This window comes from Danio aesculapii, chromosome 2, assembly GCF_903798145.1.
Source record: "Danio aesculapii chromosome 2, fDanAes4.1, whole genome shotgun sequence".
Lineage (NCBI taxonomy): Eukaryota > Metazoa > Chordata > Actinopteri > Cypriniformes > Danionidae > Danio > Danio aesculapii.
In genome coordinates, this window is record NC_079436.1 from 57,172,868 (window position 1) to 57,195,009 (window position 22,142).

Sequence of the window (22,142 nt, forward strand, 5' to 3'; positions counted from 1 at the left end):
TCAGGCTCCCCCGGACAAAAACCAGCAGACTGAGGAACAGCTTCTTCCCCAGAGCTGTCTTCCTTTTGAACTCTGCCCCTCACTGACTCTTTTGCCCCCCCAATACACCCCCCACACTCCTCTAACTTATACTCCTCACAATCACTGCACTATTTAACATTTGCACATTTAAAGTTTGCACATATTCATTGCACTGATCCATTTACTTGAACTGTACATACCCACAGCACATGGACATTTGTAATTTGTAATTATGTTTATCTATCTGCCACTCCTGATTATTAATAGCATCCTGTACATATATTCACTTATGCAAATCTCTGTTTATAGCTAATACAACCTGTATATAATGTTCATAGTACATCCATCTGTAAATATCACCATAGTTTTTCTATAACTGCACTTTATAACTTATACCTGTATCCTGCACTTGCTGCTATTGCACTGCTGGTTAGACCTAAACTGCATTTCGTTGCCTTGTACTTGTACATGTGTAATGACAATAAAGTTGAATCTAATCTAAAAATCTAATCTTAAGGTTCCCTATAGCACAGTACCCTTAATAATCCTTAAATGGAAGACGTTTGGGATGACCGGAACCCTTCCTAGAGCTGGCTGTCTGGCCAAACTAAGCTATTGGGGGAAAAGAGCCATGTTGATAGAGGTAAAGAAGAACCCAAAGATCACTGTGGCTGAGCTCTAGAGAAGCAGTCAGGGGATGGGAGAAAGTTGTAGGAAGTCAACCATCACTGCAGCCCTCCACCAGTCTGGCTCGACAGAAACCTCTCCTCAGTGCAAGACACATGAAAGCCTGCATGGAGTTTGCCAAAAAGGTTTGAAATAAGATTCTTTGGTCTGATGAGGCCAAGATAGAACTTTTGGCCTTAATTCTAAGCTGTATGTGTGAAGAAAACCAGGCACTGCTCATCACCTGTCCAATACAGGCCCAACAGTGAAGCATGCTGGTGCCAGCATCATGCTGTGGGGGTGTTTTCAGCTGCAGGGACAGAACGAATGATTGCAATTGAGGGAAAGATGAATGCAGCCAAGTACAGGGATACCCTAAACAAACACCTCTCCATGTTTACCTTCCAGCAAGACAATGACCCTAAGCACACAGCTAAAATAATGAAGGAGTGGCTTCACAACAGCTCTGTGACTGTTCTTGAATGGCCCAGCTAGAGCCCTGACTTAAACCCAATTGAGCATCTCTGAAGAGACCTAAAAATGGCTGACCACCAACGGTCACCATCCAACCTGACAGAACTGGAGAGGATCTGCAAAGAGGAATGGCAGAGGATCCCCAAATCCAGGTGTGGAAATCTTGTTGAATCTTTCCCAAAAAGACTTACGGCTGTGTTAGATCTAAAGGAGGCTTCTACTAAATACAGAGGAAAGAGTCTGAACACTTAGGACCATGTGATATTTCAGTTTCAAGTAAATCTGCAAAAAATGTCAACAATTCTGTGTTTTTCTGTCAATATGGGGTGCTGTGTGCACACTAATGGGGGAATAATGAACCTAAATGATTTTAGCAAATGGCTGCAGTATCACAGAGTGAAGTAAGTCTGAATACTTTCCGTATTCACTGTACACCTTCTCATTTGCTTTTCAATTGATGCGCTGGAGCTCAGCCACTCTCACTGGCAAAATTGGACTGACACAGACTGATCTACATTGTAAAAGCGCTATAGAAATAAAAATGAATTGAAAAGTTGTGTTTAAACAAAATGCTAATGACTGTTTTTATAAAGGGGAGGAGCTATGCTATGTCCCGCCCTCTTTTCATGTTTCAGTTGAGATGAGGTGAAATTTCGAATTAAAACGAACATTTGTTACAATTAAACAAGGAGTTTAAAGGCAGAGTTCACAAAAACCTTTCATTTTCATTTTTTCACTCACTATTTACTGACCATTTACTCAAAAACATCCCCACTCCAAACAGACCCTTTTCACATTTCTGGGTTTCTCAGTGGCAGAAGACGTCATGGCTCGGTAAACTTAGAGCACGGTGAATGGAAAAGTACAACAAAAATTATTTTTTACAATCCTATTTGCTAAAATAAAAAAAGAAAAACTCCACAATGGTGTTATCAAGACTTTCAGAAAAAGGAAAAAAAATAGTGTGAGACTGATAATAGCAGCCAGGGGAGAGAATAAGGTCAAATTTACTCTCAGCCCCTTAGACGCTACATTACAAACACCTCACATAAGCAGTAATTCGTTTTTTTGCAATTTGACACAAAGATTATATAATATATTCATAAATACATATGAATGTTCATACGATTTTTTAAAAATCGAAATATTAAAAACTTTCCAGGATTTACGATTATGATGAAAGTTACACGCATCATAACAGGTTTGTGAAAAGGGCCTATTTTTGGTTGAACTACACTAACTTATGTAAATCAACTTTATAAGTTATTTACATTATAACTTGCATTAAAACATCGAACTAAAACTTGTTTAACAAAGTTGAAACCTGATTAACCTATTCAAATATGTTTAAAGTAACATAATAACATGTTTTAAGTACTTTTAATCATACAGTTTATTTTACAGCACCTTATAACCTGTATATTTATAACAATCTGTACATACAACTCAACATCCAGGTTTCTTCACTAACCGCATCTGTTTAATGTTCATCATTTTTTATTATTATTATTTTATTTTGTCATATTTATTTTGTGTTGTCACTTGTCACTTTATGTACACTGGAAGCTTCTGTAGCCAAAACAAATTCCTTGTGTGTGTGAAGCACACTTGGCAATAAAACTGATTCTGATTCTGATTCTGATTACAATGTGTGGTAAAACAAATTCTATGGCAGTTAAGTATAAGAGGACTAAACAAATCTACGTGATCTAGTGTGAACATGTCTTATGAGGAGATCTGCAAGATGGCAGACGAGTACAGTTAAGCAAATAACAAACATTGTGCACTTAATTTTAGGCGAAAGATGCATGAAGATGTCAGGTTTTTTGCATATATGCCATATTCAGCATTCTCCAATTCATTCACTTTTAGGAAGGTTTCTACATAAAGTAAAGACCCCAGGACTTTAACTAACCCAGAAAGACAATGGTGTGATTATATCTATAGTTTGTGATTAGGTATAGTTCAATGTGTTTTTATGTAAATCAGGGTTGATTTGAGCAGTTCAGCACAGTTTAGTCTGATTGATGATATATGATAAGAACAAATATAATCTGTATTGTTCAGTATGATCAGAGTGACTTACACTGGAGGAACTGCTCACGGATCTTTGGTTCAGCGGGAATGATGGTAATGATTCTCACTGTGGAGACAAACAGATGATTTATAAATATTGTCTAATAATGCAAATGCACTTAAAATCATATGAAACATGTCAGGAAACTTAAAGCGTACCTTTGTCAGATATGGTTTTGACCTCCTCAGTGCAGAACTGCTGCAGTTTGTCTCTCAGACGAGACACAGATTCAGCAAGTTGATCAAAAGCGAGCTGCGAGCTGCTAATAAAGCTGGATGAGTCTGTAGATCCAGGAGGGACAGAGAGAGACTGGAAACTCTACACAGACACAACAGAAACAGCAGCTGAAGACACACAAACACAATCTCTGCTCCACATGCTCTTCCACTGTCCTGTGTGTCACCTGGAGGAAATGGATGTGATCTTCTGTGTGTGAAAGCTGCTCCAGCTCAGCGTTTCTCCTCCTCAGATCATTGATCTCCTGCTCCAGTCGCTCCAGTCGTTCTTCAGCTCCACTCACTGCAGTCTTTTCTCCATCTCTGATCATCTGCGTGAGCTCCGAGCGGCTTCTCTCAATCCAGCAGATGAGCTGAGTGAAGATCCTCTCGGTGTGGTCCACTGCGGCCTGTGTAGAGCGCTGTCAGACACACACACACACACACACACACACACACACACACACACACACACACACACACACACACACACACACACACAGAAGCATTGGAGTGTGAAAGGCCTCTTCAGCTGCTGTTCTTCTGCTCAAACTCACCTTGTGAGACTCCACAGCCTCTCTCAGCTCCTCCAGCTCCTTCTGTCTCTTCTGGAGTCTCTGCTGTAAACAGCTCTGGGTTTCCCTCAGCCGACTCTGCAGGATTCACACTTTACACTCAATACACCACTATATAGAAAACTAATATGTTATGAAGATTGGTTGTAAATTACCCTAGAAATTTACCTTAGGGATATAATTAATTAAAGAATTTAATAAATATCACAAAATATGTCATAATTATAAATAAGAACCTCAGGATTTTCTTTAAGGTTTGAGTTTCTGAGTGCTACACTGAAAAAAATGATTCAAAGACGACTCCTTGGATTTACTCAATTTGTTTACGTTAAGTGGTTGTAAACAATTTATTTGGGCTGAATTTAAACAAACAAATTAAGTTGTTTAAATTCAACACAAATAAATTGTTTGCAACAGTTTTGCATGCAACACTTTTTTCAGTGTACCAAGCGTGCCAATCACAAATGTTGTGCTGTGTGTTTTTGCGGTGTGTTGTTACATTTTGTTTCTTAGAAGTGCACATTAAGCATATTTGACTATGCTGGAATTACCATATACACTCAATGCAGAAGTAGCCTGTATTGATGCAGAAGTAGTCTGTATTGATGCACATCCACAGAGGTTTGATTTTGTTAAAGAGTAGTTCATAGATTATTTAGTGAAATTCAACAACCATTGTTTTTAGTGATAAAATCTGGCTTCAAAACAGTTTCCAATTGCTATTTTAATGGCTTCTACGCTGCATGAGTTTACATTCAAACTCAGGGCGTACTCACACTATGTACAGTTTCCTTAAACCAAAGCACGCTTGTCCCCTCTCCCGTCTCCCCCAACGGCCCGCTCTCACATTACATTCGGGCCTGGGCACGCTTACGTCATCGATGATGCTCTATTCAGAAAGCGCTCTCGCTCAGCACAGTGGAGATTTCTTTAGTTATATTGTTTTAGTGGTTTGATATGCAGTGACACACAGTCAAATATTTCACTGAACAGATCAGCCACTTTTGACGTTCGTGAACAATCATAACGTCCTCGTGCTGCAGGAATTAGGAGGTTTGCTGAAGGTGCAGCTGTCGTGCAGTGAGGGGTTTGCGTCTTTAATAATCCACGACAGTTTGCGTTGATTGAACAGTAAGAATGATTAATAAACACACATGAAACAGTCCCTTAAAAGTCATGTCAAGTCTTTTGGGCTCAGGTGCACTTTGTACTTGCACTACAAGCATACTGCGCCTGAGCCCAAGTAAACTGCGCTCTGGCACACCTCTTCCAACCAGGCCAGAGCCGGCCAAGTGAACCATGCCTGAGCCCGATTTAGAGCACTCACACTTCTCAAACGATCTGGGAAACAGGCTTGGGCACAGTTCGGATAGCATAGTGTAGGTGCGCCTTCAAAATCCACCTTTTGGCCACTCTTTGACTTTTAATTGTAGCTGATTGTGCCGTGTCAGATTTCATTCAGGGGTTTCATTATGTTGCCCTTGATCATGTTTTTCTTTCATTGATCTTTGATCGTGCAGCTCCTTTTATAGCCGAGTTGAGTTCAATCTTGTTGACTTTAAAGGTTCATGAAACCCTCGAGTACTTTTTTTGAGATTTTAACAGATTTGTGTGTGTTGAGCATCAGTTAAGACAGTGTTAGCACCTGTTAGCTTTAATTGTGGGAAAAACTGGATAATTTAGAGCTTTTGTCAGCTAATTTCATCTTCCGGGTTTAAAATGATTTTTCGGGCGGATCATAATCGGCGACGTAGAGCAAAACTGCAAGTGCAAAGATGACGCGGTTAGTTTCTCATTATTATTCATAGCGGAGTTTTCTTATCCTATAAGAAGAGCCTGCTTTTTAATTATTCATGAATGCACGTGCTTTCCGAAGACAAGACAGACCTGCTAGTGGCAAGGTGTGAGACACGGACCCAAGGCACACAGTATTTAGTTGTTCATGAATGCGCGTTCGTGTATGTGTTTGTTTCCATGATCCACGGGGTGTGTTGCATGTTTTTACCCGCGATCCTGTCAGGGCCGATACAGCAAAGCTGTGTGTGTGCTGCAAGCATTTTTGTCGGGAGAGTTTTATCAGTAGTTATCAGGAGTTCGTTCACATTTAGACACATCACCGTGCTGCTGTGTTTGTCTAAATCATCTAGATTACCAACAGGGCTAATGGTTAAAAAAGACAGGGCAAGGGACCTGCTGCACTGAGTCTGCATTCAGACCATAGACTGTAAAATATATGGACGTAGCATCCATGACGTCACCCCTAGGTTTCTGAACACTGCAAAAGAAGCTACAAGTAGGCGCGGCCAACCGTCGCCATTTTGTTCACGCGTCATCGCACCCACGGTGGGATACCAAACAAGGGCAAAGAGGTGGAGAGTGGGCGGAGCTACAGACACCTGCTGGCACTTTGCTTTGACCTGGCAGACAGACTTTACTTTGGGAGAAACACTTAATACTTCATTACCTGCGACTCGTTTGTGTTCTGACCACATGTGCTTGGCTGTACACTATATCAATAAAGTGATTAGACTTTTAAAAACACTGTAGTCATACATTGAGTCACTAAACATTGCTCTTATGACGTTTTTCTACAGGAGGTAAACGCGAATTACTTCCAAACACTTCAGATATAGTGTGTGTTAGTGAATGCAAGACTATTGATGAACTCCAGCATAACACTGTATGATAACACTTCAGATGACTGTTCTAGAGCCTACAGCTAATCAATCTGTCAGATTCTGGAGTGCTTTATGGGTCTAAAGAAAAATATTAATGATAAATGATCTTAAATAAAACAAATACATTTATAGAGATGGTATACAAGTATATAACTTTACTCACATGGGAAACGGAGGCCACGTGAATGGTTTGTGAGCACAATTAAATGCACACAGCATCCCATATCATCTGATAATTGTAAGAAATAAGTCCAAAAGGCAGCTGACTGTGTAAAGCCACATAAAACAACACAAAAATACGATGAATATGCCGAGATCAGTGGCTAATCTGCCGGATTCAGCTGAGGTGAAGTGACGGCGACCAGCGAGACCTAGCTGTCACTCAAGTGGCCTCGCCCTTAATTATGCAAACTTAATATAACCTAATATAAAGGAAATGGATGAGCTATAAAAAAATTCACCCCCCTCACAGTTGTCATGGAGGGTAATAATAGCTATATGAACCAAAATCGTTCTTTGTACCAGGCTGTAAACACCTTTTTTTCTGCTGTAAAGTTGGCCATTCTAACAGTGGGCTCAATTGAAATGTGCTCTATTATGGAGCCAGGACTAGCGGAATTTTGATGAATTGCAGTTTCAGTTACTTCCGTATTGGCTTCCCGAGGGAGAGCAGGAGGTTGCCGCTTGATTCAGACCTATGATTCAGACCCGGGGATTGAGGGAAAAGTCCTCATTTATAGTGTTCATATGAAAACGATTATCTTTATAATGATATAAATTGTCGTTATGTTTATATTAAATTACCGTTTATTTCTTTGCATTTTAACTTTGTAAACTATAAAATTAGGCGTCTTCTCATGGTTTGTGTCTCATTTTGTGAGACATTCCCCTCCATCTTCCCTGCTGACCACGCCCACTCCTGCCCATTGCTCACGGAGCTCCACGCCCATTATGATGCATCGTTTGAAAAAATTCTAAGGAAGACCTGAACCGAAAGTGGGGGGTGTCATGACCCTTTAATGCACATTTTCTGCATCTTAGCATACTTAAAGTCCTAGTACTGCACGGGTTTTCAACTGTGGTGTTTTCATCAATTTAAAGTTTTGTCAGCTGAACAGTTGGTATGTTGTTAAACAACAATCCACACTAACCGCTACAAGTGTGTACATTCCTGGCCTTGTTTACATCAGCATTAAACATCAGCATATTCCTGCGTCAGTCAAACACAGTCTGACCAGTTTAGTTTCATTCACGTACCTGTGCTTTTCAGACTTGTTTATCTGAAAGTTTGCCTGCCATTTTATTCAGTTTGAAGGTAAACTTAAAGGGACAGTTCATCTTCATTTTCACATCCTTCACTTGTTCCAAACCTGTTTGAGTTTCTCATCCAGTTTATAACCACTTGAGGATGAGTACATTGTAATATTTGAGCAAACTATCCCTTTATTATGACTGTTTGACACCTCTGATGTATATAAAAAGACTTCTTAATTGAGCATAAGTGTGTTCATACCTGTTGTTCAGTCCTCTCTACTTCAGGTAAAACAGTGTCATGATTTTTGTGTCCATCGAGCACACAGAGAGAGCAGATACAGCAGTGATCAGTGCGGCAGAAGATCTCCAGGAGTTTCTCATGTTTAGGACAGATCATCTTCTGCAGTCGTCGAGTGGCTTCAGTCACTTTGTGTTGATTTCCTGGATTCAGCTCTTGATGGCGCTGAAAATGAGTCTGACAGTAAGAGTTCAGACACATCAGACAGGACTTGACGGCTCTGTTTTTGGCTCCAGTACAGACGTCACACTCCACATCTCCAGATGCAGCGGGACTCTGAGCAGGACCAGCAGCTTGTAGTTTGCTCTTCTGCAGTTTCTCCAGCACCTCAGCCAGCATGGTGTTTTTAGCTAAAGCGGGTCTGGGGCTGAAGGTCTGTCTGCACTGAGGGCAGCTGTAGACTCTCTTCTGATCCTCCTGATTCCAGCAGTCTGTGATGCAGCTCATACAGTAACTGTGTCCACAGGGAATGGCCACTGGATCCTTTAGGAGATCCAGACACACTGAACAGCTGAAATGATCCTGTGCCACAGATAATCTGAATTTTGCCATTTTACTGCTCACACTCACAGACAGAGAGAGACACAGACACAACACACACACAACACTGATCTTCACTTTCAATTTCTCTCAAAATTTTTTTTATATGGTTGGGGCGGGATCTGAAATGGCACTGGAGTTTGGGCCACTCAAGGACATTCACAGAGTTCCTTTGTTATTGGCTGTGTATTTAGGGCTGTTATACTGCTGAAAGATCAACCGTCACCTTAGACTGAGGTTCAGAGTGCAGATTTTCATCAAGGGCATCTGTGTTTTTCTGCATTCATCTCTCTCGATCTTGCCATTCAGTTCTTCCACTGAAAACATCCTCACAGCTGATTCTGTAGCACCATACTTCACTGTAGGGATAGTATCGGCCAGGTGATGAGTGGAGCCTGGTTTCCTCCAGACAATATTTGTTTCATCAGCACAGAAAATGTTGTTTTTCATGGTCTGAGTAGGGCTGAGCAAAAATTATCACATATCGGTATCAATATTTATTGAATTTTCTTTTTAACAATCCATTTAGTATATTAAGATTTTTTAACCACTTTATTTTAATTTACCAACATTACTAAGGCAAATAGTTTTAGTAGTTGAAAACCAAAATATTTAAACTAAATATATGATCTCTTTGTAATAAAATAAACTTAAGTGTTAAAGAGACTCTTAAACTTGGTCAATAAAATGTTATAAAGTGTGTGCAATCGTAAAGTGCAAACGCTGAACAGTCAAAGCAAACTTTAAGGTGTGAATAATAATGATGCAGTAAACCTCAAACTCTGTCAACAAAACTAATGATAATCAAATCTGAGCTTTCAAGGAACTAACCATCATTATGCAAATACATACTGCAACATTACAAATTGTAAAGTTGGATGACTACATTACCCCTATGCTAAAAAATCTTTCAGATGGAGAGCTAGTGGCTGGGATGCATAAGAAAAGAAACCAAAAAGCCACTCTGGCGACATTGTTTTATTTACAATCTCCTCACTGCTGTGCCTCACACTCATTTTCACATGTGTTGTTATTTCTGAAGTGACAAGCGCATGCATATGGTTTCCTTCACCATTTTCAATGCGTTTTGCGCTCGCGCTACCCTGCCATCTTTCTGTAACTAGGCGACCATCAACTGTTTTCTCAGAGGATGACAAACGAACAAATCATTGCTGCAGCTTCAATACAAGTTTATGGAGAAAAGTGTTTGGATGCTCTGTTTTTGTCTGAGGTAATTAGTCTACCGTTATCAAAATGTGTATATTCCATACAACGTGTGAAGCAGATTGGTTAGTTCTACTTACATGAATCGTGGTGCGATCGCAGCATTCGGATAAGTTGAGATGTTTTCAACGGCTGGAAAATGTACAACGCGCCCCCCTTGGAAATGACAAACTTATACTCGGCTTATTGCCATTCCTTCCAAGGAGCGCGCTCAGCAGCCACATTTGAGTAAAACTATAGCCTTCATACCGAAACTTCTTTTAATCGATATTGACAATGGTATTCGGTCAGTAAATACTGATATCGATTTTATCGCCCAGCCCTATCTATGTCACGGATTGGCCAGGCTCTTCCACCAGCATCACTCAACGATCACCGTCACCTGAGTATTAACCACACACAGCTGCACCCAATCACTCATAGTCACTATATAAGCACACACCTTCACTTCACTCATTGTCCGGTCTCGTTCCTACGAAGCGGACTCTGAGTGAACACCTCCTGGTAATCACTAGCATTTGATCTCAGTATATTGTACTTATCTGCTCTCTGTCTCTCCTAGTTTGTCCAGTGTTCCCGGTGTCCTGTCTGCCTTGTGTTTGTCATCAGTCTGTCTTCCCCGCAAGCCCTCTGGTGTGTGCATTCGGTCTCCCTCAGTATCAGTCATCCAGCCTGCCTCCAAGGATCATCCGCACAACCGGACTCCACTCACTTCTCCTCCGTTCTCCTTATGTGCTCATGTGTTGCAAATAAACATTGTTAATAATTCACTCACCTTCCTTGTCCGTCTGCTTCCCATAACAATCTATGAGTTTTTCAGGCTGGGCTGTCATATATATATATATATATATATATATATATATATATATATATATATATATGTATATATATATATGTGTGTGTGTGTATATATATATATATATAATATATATATATATATATGTGTGTGTATATATATATATATATATATATATATATATATATATATTTATAAATGTGTATATATATATATATATATATATATATATATATATATATGTGTGTGTGTATGTGTGTATATATATATATATATATATATATATATATATATATATATATATATATTTATAAATGTGTATATATATATATTTATATATATATATTTATATATATACATTTATAAATATATATATATATATATATATATATAAATATATATATATATATACATTTATATATATATACATTTTTATATATATATATATATATACATACATACATACATACATACATGTATGTATATATATATGCATATGCAGCAACTGCGTGATGCTATCATGTCAATATGGAGCAAAATCTCTGAGGAATATTTCCAGTAGCTTGTTGAATCTACGCCACGAAGGATTAAGGCAGTTCTGAAGGCAAAAGGGGTCCAACCCGGTACTAGTTGGGTGTACCTAATAAAGTGTAAACCTTATCAAAATTCTTGGGATTAGCTCGTATACATCTAAAGGGATCTGTCATTACCCATATATGGTTTGCTTCACTTAGATCGTTTACTCTGGATTGTGTCCAGGAAAGATATTATTGGATGCACCTTTCACCTGCCCAACGTTTAAAAGCAGGAAATGTTGATAGAAAGTAAGCAGTCATCTGTTTGCTGTGTTGGTGTGTTCCTCCGTCTGTGAGTGTGAGCAGTAAAATTGCAGAATCCAGTGTTTCTGTGGCTCAGAAGGGAATCTGCCCGGTACACTGGAAACTCCTGGAGATCTTCTGCCTCTCTGATCAGTGCTGTATATGCTATATGTGTATGCTGGATCAACACAAAACCACAACACTGTTTTACCTGAAGTAAAAAGGGCTGAAAAACAAGTAAGAACTCAATTATGCTCAGTAATGACTCTTTAGAGCATACAGCAGTTCCACACAGCATACCTACTTGAAACTGTATTTCTGATCTTCTCTCCAACAGACATGTGTAATAGACTTTGGTCAGGGTGGTGTCATATTAATGTTTGACAGGAATAAAAGCACCTAAATGAGGGACTAAAGTACAGTGTGATCAATGCATTGTTGTTTAATTGACAAATACTTTGTTCAAAGAATCCCAAATTAAGCATTAATTCAGCATACAGAAGCTACATCACTTTGTCAGTCAATGTTCTGCAGGTTGGGTTCATTTCCTCCATAGGGAACAAATAATGACTCCTAACACTACATGGAACGTGACACTGCATCACATGATATAAGCTTATTTCCATGTTAAACGTTGCTATCGTCCTAAACATCCCATTTATGATTTCGTAGCGTTTGGTATGGACTGGTAACACAATAACATAAACAATAAACTGTTTGAATAACTATATAGAACTAATTAGGTTTGAACTCGCATGCAACTCAATTGATTATGGTGTACAATATCTATATGTACTCTATTTATTGCCGGCAGAGGCGTAACAGCCATTTTAAAAGTATGTGTGTGTGTGTGTGTGGGGGGGGGGGATTGGTAGCTGTATAGTCACCCAAAAGTGATTAATGATTTATTAGCAATAAAGTTTATATAATCATCTTCTTTTAATACTACAATGCAATTTTAAAATTGTGTGAGTGTGTGTATATACACACACACATATACATATACATATATATACATATATATATATATATTATATATATATATATATATATATATATATATATATATATATATATATATATACACATACATACAGTTGAAGTCAGAATAATTCACTCCCCTGTTTAATTTTAGTTTAGGGTTATTAATTAGGGTAATTAGGCAAGTCATTGTATAATGATGGTTTGTTCTGTAGACCAGTGTTTCCCAACCCTGTTCCTGGAGGCACACCAACAGTACATATTTTGGATGTCTCCCTTTTCTGACCCATTAACTTCAGGTGTTGGAGTCTCTTCTGATGTTATGATGAGTTGTTTCAGGTGTGTTTGATTAGGGAGAGGTTGAAAATGTGGACTGTTGGTGTGCCTTCAGGAACAGGGTTGGGAAACACTGCTGTAGACTATCGAAAAAAAATAGCTTAAAGGGGCTAATAATATTGACCTAAAAATGGTGTTTAAAAATTAAAAACTGTTTTTATTCTAGCCGAAATAAAACAAATAAGACTTTCTCTAGAAGAAAAAATATTATCAGACATACTGTGAAAATATCACAGTAGAGGGGGTAATAAATCTGACTTCAACTGTGTGTGTATGTATATATATATATATATATATATATATATATATATATATATATATATATATATATATATATATATATATATATATATATATATATATATATATATATATATATATATGTCCTGGTGTTTAATGCACAGTAAAGTTATAAAATCAGAATACAACAATTCATAATTCTGAAGTTGAATTATTATGTTTGACATGCAAATAGTTTTTTATATTTAACATTTGCTTCAAATACTGTTTTAAGTAATGACTAAATACTGATTCAAAGTCTCTAGGGTTTTTAAATTATGAAAATTATTCAGGGAAAATGTATAGTAAAATATTAAAATAAACAATAGTAAAATATAAGATTGTCATTTCTTACCACTGAATTGTAAAGGAATGTACAGTTTAACAAAATATGATTTTCTATTGGTCCATAAACAAGTGGTTTTGCATTATATTAGACCTGTCAGAGCAATGTAACATCAAAAATATATCTAGCAGCAATATTTCAGTAATAAGATTGAGATTGAGTTAGTCACTGTAACAAAACTGATACATTTTTAAATTATGCATTTCTCTGTGGAAAGCGCTGCTGGAGGTTTGTCTGCATATTTGTTTTGTAATTATTCAACAGGATTCATAAACAATTGACAAGATTCATATGGGTAACGTTCGTAGGCCTACTGTTGTCTTTTAGTAGGTTAAATCCCAACATGGAAATGTGTGATTTGTGCAATCGTGATATATTGTATTACATACATACTAGGGCTGCAACTACCGATCATTTTAATAATCTATTAATCTGTCGATTATTTTTCAATTAATCGATGAATCTGATTTTTTTTTTAAAACAAGAAAAGCATTAATTTCCAACCCTTTATTCAAAAAAGCTCATCTCTTAGCTGTTATAAAAAAATTCATATTAATAATAATAATAATAAAACTAACTAGTTTTGTCCTGTTTTCAATCCAAATATCTAAATATTTTTCAAGAGTTCACACTTAGCTGATGATTAATTATAAGCTTGTTTGGCATGCTGTCCCGGGAGAAAGCCCTGAGCTCATAAGATCCTCGAGCCCGGGGCTCCCTCCCATTGCAAGGCGAGAAGGGAGTTTGAGCTCAGGTAGATCTCGAGAACTCCCCCGCTGTAATAACCAATGAACAGCCAGTGATTGCTCTTGAGAGATAACCATTTACCAGGAGCATGTCTATAGTGCCGGTTTGGATTAGTCAATTAACTTATGTTGCATGTTTTTTGGACGGTGGGAGGAAACCGGGAAACCCGGGGGAAACCCACGTGAGCACGGGGAGAAAATGCAAACTCCGCACAGAAATGTCTGCTGGTTTGGTAAAGCCTAGAACCAGAGACATTCTTGCTGTGAGGCAACAGTGCTAAGCACTGGGCCACCGTGTCAGCCATCTAGGAAGAAGTAGGAGCAGGGGTGGATGGGGGGATTCTTCAAAACGAAGATAGCGGTGGTACGTAACACAGGGTATTTGTAGTAGCTTAGGAGTCGTCTGATTGGTGCATTGAGAATTGGATAATGCGGATCCAGCCGCTAGCAATCATAAGCACGTGATCCTCTCGAAATTTGTTTATAATTAAACTTCACTTAAATCAAGATACATAATAGACAAATGAAATAGCATGGAAAAAGATGTCTTGTTTTCTAAAAAAAACCCCACCTCAAAATTAAGTGATTATTTGCTTATAACAAGCTAAATTATTCCCCAATGGGGTAAGAAAAAATGATCTTAATAAGATATAATCTCAAACAGAAGTTTTCAGCATCACTTCATTTTCTCATGCCATTTTTCTTTTCTGGTCTTGATGTAAGATTTTTTCGATATTTGAACTGGAAACGACAAAATTACTAAGAAAGAAAAGTTTTCTGCAGTGCAGCTATACATGACAACAGATGGAAAAATGAAGGATCCAAAAAAGGCGAATGAATAAAACCGTGTCTTTAGTCTTGCAATGCAAAGTAACTACACCACCGTTGCTTTACTGCTGTTATTAATTCTTTCACTGCTGAGTTTAAAAGATTCCATCTGGAACCAGGAGTCAGTTTTTTTAGAACATTCATCCAAGTTTCCGTGGCTATGCATCATGTTTGTCATGTGACACACCGCAGCCACAACAGCGATGTATGACAGATGTATCCCTTGTATTAGTTTTTTCTTTCTGTTTTAATTCAACAAATTCATTTGCTTGCTCATGTCATCAACTACCTGAAATTCCAGTTCACATAAACGTGTAAATGATCGTGATCTATAACGTGAGATGGACGTCGCCATGTTTACTTGCGGCCGATGCGTCATTCATAAAGCAGAACACGCAGGATTCAACACGTAAATTCACCTGTTACTCCCCAAATGCATGCAAGTAAGTGGCTGGTGAACTTAGAGAGGAGTAGATTCAACTTTATAGTTACTTTCAGTATGTGTATCTGATATGATTAAAACACATCGGCAAATTATATTTGAATGGATTGTTAGACTTCCTTGTGTGTTTTACAAACGCTAAAGTTCTTATTTTACTAGTACTTGTGCGTATTTACATGTCTAAAACATAAATTAAGCATTAGGTGGTTAAAAAGGCTGCATAATTGTGATAACATGACACGTCTTTCTCAGCGGTTTTGTTTTCGGAAAAAAAAAACGAAAAAAAGAAGCACTTTTCAGAAATCAGAAAGAGCTTTATTGCCAGGTGTGTTCACACATACGAGGAATTTCTTTTGGTGACAGAGCTTCTACAGTGCAACAGAATTACAGAGACAGGACAAAAACAGATAATAAATATATTTAAAAAAAATAGAAGCAAGTGGTGAGTGCAAATATACAGATTGACAAGTGTATGTACATGTTTATTACTATATACAACGTTATATGTGCAGCTGTTATGTGCAAATTAGCATGTAAAGTGTGTTGTTAAATAAGTGTATATGTGTATAAAAGTGTATGGCAAGTAGTGATGTTGGTTCCACAATTATTATCATCAAGTGTTCATGAGATGGATTGCCTGAGGGAAGAAACTGTTTCTGTGTCGGGCTGTTCTGGTGCGCAGTGCTCTGTAGCGTCGACCAGAAGGTAAAAGTTCAAAGAGGCAGTGTGCTGGGTGTGAGGGGTCCAGAGTGATTTTGGCAGCCCTTCTGCTCGCTCTGGATAGGTACAGTTCTTGGGGAGTAGGAAGGGTTGTACCAGTGATTCGCTCAGCAGTCCGAACTATTCGACGTAGTCTTTGGAGACCGTATTTAGTAGCTGAGCTAAACCAGACAGTTATTGATGTGCAGATGACTGATTCAATGATGGAGGTGTAGAACTGTTTCAGCAGCTCCTTTGGGAGGTTAAACTTCCTCAGCTGACTAAGAAAGTACATCCTCTGTTGAGCTTTTTTGACAATGGAGTCAATGTGAGTGTCCCACTTCAGGTCCTGAGAGATGGTGGTGCCCAGGAACCTGAATGACTCCACTGCTGCCACAATGCTGTCCATGATGCTCAGTGGGGGGAGAGCAGGGAGGTTTCTCCTGAAGTCCACTATCATCTCCACTGTTTTGAGCGTGTTGAGCTCCAGGTTGTTGTGACTGCACCAAACAGCCAACTCCTTAACCTCCTGTCTGTAAGCAGACTCGTCACCGTCCTGAATGAGGCCGATAAGTGTGGTGTCGTCTGCAAACTTCAAGAGTTTCACAGAGGAGTCTTTTGAAGTGCAGTCATTCGTGTACAGGGAGAAGAGCAGTGGGGAGAGGACACACCCCTGGGGGGCGCCAGTGCTGATTGTGCGGATACTAGATGAGAATTTTCCCAGCTTCACCAGCTGCTGCCTGTCCGTTAGGTCTGACTTATTGGCAGCAATGCGAACTGAACTCCTGCTGTGTTTATACAGAAATCAAACAGCCCTTGACAGAGTGCCTCCAACCCCAAACTCTAACGCCCCATTCACATGGGGCATCAGCATCAACGCTTCCCATTCACTTTGAATGGGTGATGTCAGGCGTTGGCGAACTGCAATGTGGATCCGTCAACGTTGCTCGCTACAGAAGCTGGGACTTTCTCAACTTTTTAAGCGCCGATGGAAGCGTCAACCAATCAGATCGATGTATGCAAATACACTAGCTCAGCTGATTGCTGACTAATTTCATTGGCTGACGGTGCTATGACGATCACGTCAGCCCCAACTTTAAACACGCCCTCTGTCAAGCGTTGATGCTGAAGCCCAGTGTGAATGCACCATAAGAGCACCCTCCATATAACGTTATGAAGGATGACCCCTTATGAGTAAATTAAAACCGAGGACCATGTTTTATCTTATATGGCACAACTAGGGCTCCACTCTGGAGCCAGGCCCCATCCAACCCGGCTGGGGATAGCCTGAAGGAGGGACATGGACCCAACCTCCTGAAAGAGAAGCCGAAAGGAGACGGTGCATTGCAAGACCCTAGCTGCAGTCTGTGGTACAATGATGTATTGGATCAGCTCCATTAGGTACTGTTCAATAACGCGGGTGGCACTGTGAGTTTGGGTAGGTGTAGATGTTAATAACACACAATGTAATGGATAATTTGATAACTAATTAAAATATATATATTTCTGGCAACAACCACTTGCGCATGCGCGTCCACTACATTTTGGACCAGATCCAGTACCTCATTATGCTACAGGCTGCAGCGGGGATATATAGTAGAACGGTGGTCGAAGATGAGAGCCACGTGAACTTGATCCTCAGACTTTGAATCTGACTCTTATGACAGGGAATCTCACCTCATTGGGTGGGAAGGAGTCTGAGCTTGTGCGGGAGGTTAAAGGGTACCGATGGGTACACATCTTCTCGAAAAGAGCTGGACTCTCTTCTACTCTGAAGTAGAAGTTGGTATCTTAGCACTCTCACAGTGAGAGGTGGCAGCCCATGTGAGCTTGCTTATAGCTGCCCAGTTTAGCTGCCATGTGTTGGGAGTTTTCCTGGTGAATGAGAGGATCTCCCCTGAGAACGTCAAGTCTCTGGATGTTGTGGGGCTGTCTTGGCTGACATGTCTTTACAACATCTTGTGGAGTACAATACCTCGGACTGGACTGGACAGCTGATGTGATAGTCCCCGTTTTTGAGAAGGTGACCTGAGGGTGTGTTAAAGAGGATCACACTTCTCAGCCACCCTGAAAAAGTCTATGCTAGGGTACTGGTATAAGACGATTAATAGCTCAACCTTGAAGAAACAATGAGGATTTCGTCCAGGTCGTGGAACACTGGAATAAACAAAATACTGTTTGGAAATGGCTGAAGGGCAAATTCCTGTTATGATACCAAAACGTACGCAACACCATGCACACCAGTTCATCAGTAAAAGATTAGTTGGATGGAAATAGGTTGTAGACAAATGTTGCAGATGTTTTTTTCTTGTACATTCACCTTGTCAATAAAAAGTAATTGACTAATTGTTTCAGCAACTCAAAAAAATCCTATGGAAAGTAACGAATGAGGAAAACAATTCTGAAACGAGCATTTCTGAACATTTAGCTGCACTAATGCACTTATACTGCGCTTAAAGAACGCTTAAAGAAAGTCCTGAGGTTCCCATAATCACTACTTTGCAGTGATGTTTACTTTTAACTGTGAATTCTGCAGAGTCGGCTGAGGGAAACCCAGAGAAGTTTCCAGCAGACACTCCTGAACAGAAAGATGGAGCTGGAGGAGCTGAGAGAGGCTGTGAAGTCTCACAAGGTGAGTTTGAGCAGAAGAACAGCAGCTGAAGAGGCCTTTCAGTCTCCAATGCTTCTGTGTGTGTGTGTGTGTGTGTGTGTGTGTGTGTGCGTGCGTGCGTGCGTGCGTGCGTGTCTGACAGCGCTCTGCACAGGCCGCAGTGGACCACACCGAGAGGATCTTCACTCAGCTCATCTGCTGGATTGAGAGAAGCCGCTCGGAGCTCACGCAGATGATCAGAGATGGAGAAAAGACTGCAGTGAGTGGAGCTGAAGAACGACTGGAGCGACTGGAGCAGGAGATCAATGATCTGAGGAGGAGAAACGCCGAGCTGGAGCAGCTTTCACACACAGAAGATCACATCCATTTCCTCCAGGTGACACACAGGACAGTGGAAGAGCATGTGGAGCAGAGATTGTGTTTGTGTGTCTTCAGCTGCTGCTTCTGTTGTGTCTGTGTAGAGTTTCCAGTCTCTCTCTGTCCCTCCTGGACCTACAGACTCATCCAGCTTTATTAGCAGCTCGCTTTGGATCAACTTGCTGAATCTGTGTCTCGTCTGAGAGAGGATCTGGAGCATTTCGGCAGAGAGGAGATAAAAATGATATCTGGAAAAGGTAAGCTCTACTTTGCCTAATGCGTATCATAATAAATCATGTAGAGCACAGTGCTTATTAAAAGATCCTAAAATTAGAGTTTATTATTTTACAGTATTTACTTTTATGCACTTGTTTGTCTCCACAGTGAGAATCATTAGCATCATTCCTGCTCCTGAACCACAGCAGTGAGCAGTTCCTCCAGTGTAAGTCACTCTGATTATCCTGAACATGTACAAAAAGACTGATTATTTAATCTGCACAAATCATTCATGAATTGGGTCACTGTAGGTTTGGTTTTGGCAGATAAACATTAGTTACAACTGAATACTGATCAACTTTGAAATCTTTTTTTATCTTCATTAGATTACCATCGGCTCACTTTGGATCCAAACACAGCGAATAAATGGCTGTTCTTGTCTGAAAGAAACAGAGTGGCTGAAATGAATGGCTTTGCCCAATCGTATCCTGATCATCCAGACAGATTTGATTATCGGGATCAGGTGTTGTGTAGAGAGAGAGTTTGTGGACGCTGTTACTGGGAGCTGGAGTGGAGCGGTAATGGTGGGTTTATATCAGTGTCATATAAGAGCATCAGCAGGAAGGGGGATAATGAGTGTCTCTTTGGATAGAATGATCAGTCCTGGAGTTTGTTCTGCTCTGATAACAGTTTCTCACTCTGGCATAATAATATACAGACTGATCTCCCTAAACCCTCCGTCAGCTCCTCTAGAATAGGAGTGTATGTGGATCACAGTGCAGGCACTCTGTCCTTCTACAGCGTCTCGGACACAACAATGAGCCTCATACACACACTCCACACCACATTCACACACACACTCTATGCTGGATTAGGGCATAATAACCCTTCAAAATTTAAGCTCTGTCATCTAAAAGGGTAGATTATATACAGTATATATACATATAATAGTATAGGGGTTTTTACATTAGATACATTCACTTTTAACATGAATAATTAATTAACATTAATTTAACCCATTAGCATTAGTTGCGTTGATGCTACCTTTAAGAGTTGGTCAGTTGGTCATTTCCAATGGAGGACCGCGATGAACACAAGAGAGTGACGTGCACAGGGGCGGACTGGGAAAGAATTTCCAACCGGGCCAAAGTAACTGTCAGTCAGGGTGGGGTGGTTATTGATGTGTGGCCAGTCAGTTTTCTTTTTTAATATTTCGCAAATTATGTTTAACAGAGCAAGGAAATTTTCACAGTATTTGCTATAATATTTTTTCTTCAGGAGAGTGTCTTATTTCTTTTATTTCGGCTAGAATAAAAGCAGTTTTTTAATTATTTTTAAAGCCATTTTAAGGTCAAAATTATTAGCCTCTAATAGCTATATTTTTTTCAATGGTCTACAGAACAAACCATCGTTATACAATAACTTGCCTAATTACCCTAACCTGCCTTGTTAACCTTATTAACCTAGTTAAGCGTTTATATGTCACATTAAGCTGTATAGAAGTGTCCTGAAAAAGATCTAATCAAGTATTATTTACTGTCATCATGACAAAGATAAAATAAATCAGTTATTAGAGATGAATTATTAAAACAATTATGATTAGAAATGTGCTGAAAAAATCTGCTCTCGGTTAAACAGAAATTGGGGAAAAAATTTCCATGCACCTAAATTGTGGAATGCTCTTCCCAACATCAGGAACGCCAGTTCCCTGGAGTGTTTTAAGAAACTTCTTAAAACTCATCGTTTTATTAGTGCTTGTAACTTCTGAGGCTTTCTTTTAATCTGTATTTTTTATATTTCATGTTTCACTGTGTTGTGATCAGGGGCGTAGATTTAGGGTGGACGGAGGGGATGTGGCCCCACCAATATCTACCAACTACTGAAATGTCCCCACCAATATCTACCAACTACTGAAATGTCCCCACCAATATCTACCAACTACTGAAATGTCCCCACCAATATCTACCAACTACTGAAATGTCCCCACCAATATCTACCAACTACTGAAATGTCCCCACCAATATCTACCAACTACTGAAATGTCCCCACCAATATCCACCAACTACTGAAATGTCCCCACCAATATCTACCAACTACTGAAATGTCCCCACCAATATCTACCAACTACTGAAATGTCCCCACCAATATCTACCAACTACTGAAATGTCCCCACCAATATCCACCAACTACTGAAATGTCCCCACCAATATCCACCAACTACTGAAATGTCCCCACCAATATCTACCAACTACTGAAATGTCCCCACCAATATCTACCAACTACTGAAATGTCCCCACCAATATCCACCAACTACTGAAATGTCCCCACCAATATCCACCAACTACTGAAATGTCCCCACCAATATCCACCAACTACTGAAATGTCCCCACCAATATCTACCAACTACTGAAATGTCCCCACCAATATCCACCAACTACTGAAATGTCCCCACCAATATCTACCAACTACTGAAATGTCCCCACCAATATCTACCAACTACTGAAATGTTCCCACCAATATCTACCAACTACTGAAATGTCCCCACCAATATCTACCAACTACTGAAATGTCCTCACCAATATCTACCAACTACTGAAATGTCCCCACCAATATCCACCAACTACTGAAATGTCCCCACCAATATCTACCAACTACTGAAATGTCC

At 39.5% G+C, this 22,142-nt stretch overlaps 1 protein-coding gene and 1 pseudogene across 1 annotated transcript in view; one reads left to right on the forward strand and one right to left on the reverse strand.

Moving 5' to 3' along the window:
- The window catches only part of LOC130214542 (tripartite motif-containing protein 16-like), a 15,211-nt gene extending 6,332 nt beyond the window's left edge, over positions 1 to 8,879 (reverse strand). Inside the window, exons 1-5 of the mRNA XM_056446297.1 lie at positions 8,220 to 8,879; positions 4,011 to 4,106; positions 3,642 to 3,875; positions 3,397 to 3,556; positions 3,248 to 3,304 (exon numbers count right to left, since the gene is read on the reverse strand). Of these exons, the coding sequence (XP_056302272.1) occupies positions 3,248 to 3,304; positions 3,397 to 3,556; positions 3,642 to 3,875; positions 4,011 to 4,106; positions 8,220 to 8,810 (1,138 nt within the window). The 5' untranslated portion in view covers positions 8,811 to 8,879. The remainder of the gene's footprint in view (positions 1 to 3,247; positions 3,305 to 3,396; positions 3,557 to 3,641; positions 3,876 to 4,010; positions 4,107 to 8,219) is intronic.
- A 1,419-nt stretch (positions 8,880 to 10,298) lies between these two features.
- On the forward strand, positions 10,299 to 20,648 carry LOC130238807 (tripartite motif-containing protein 16-like; annotated as a pseudogene).
- The last annotated feature ends 1,494 nt before the right edge of the window (positions 20,649 to 22,142 follow it).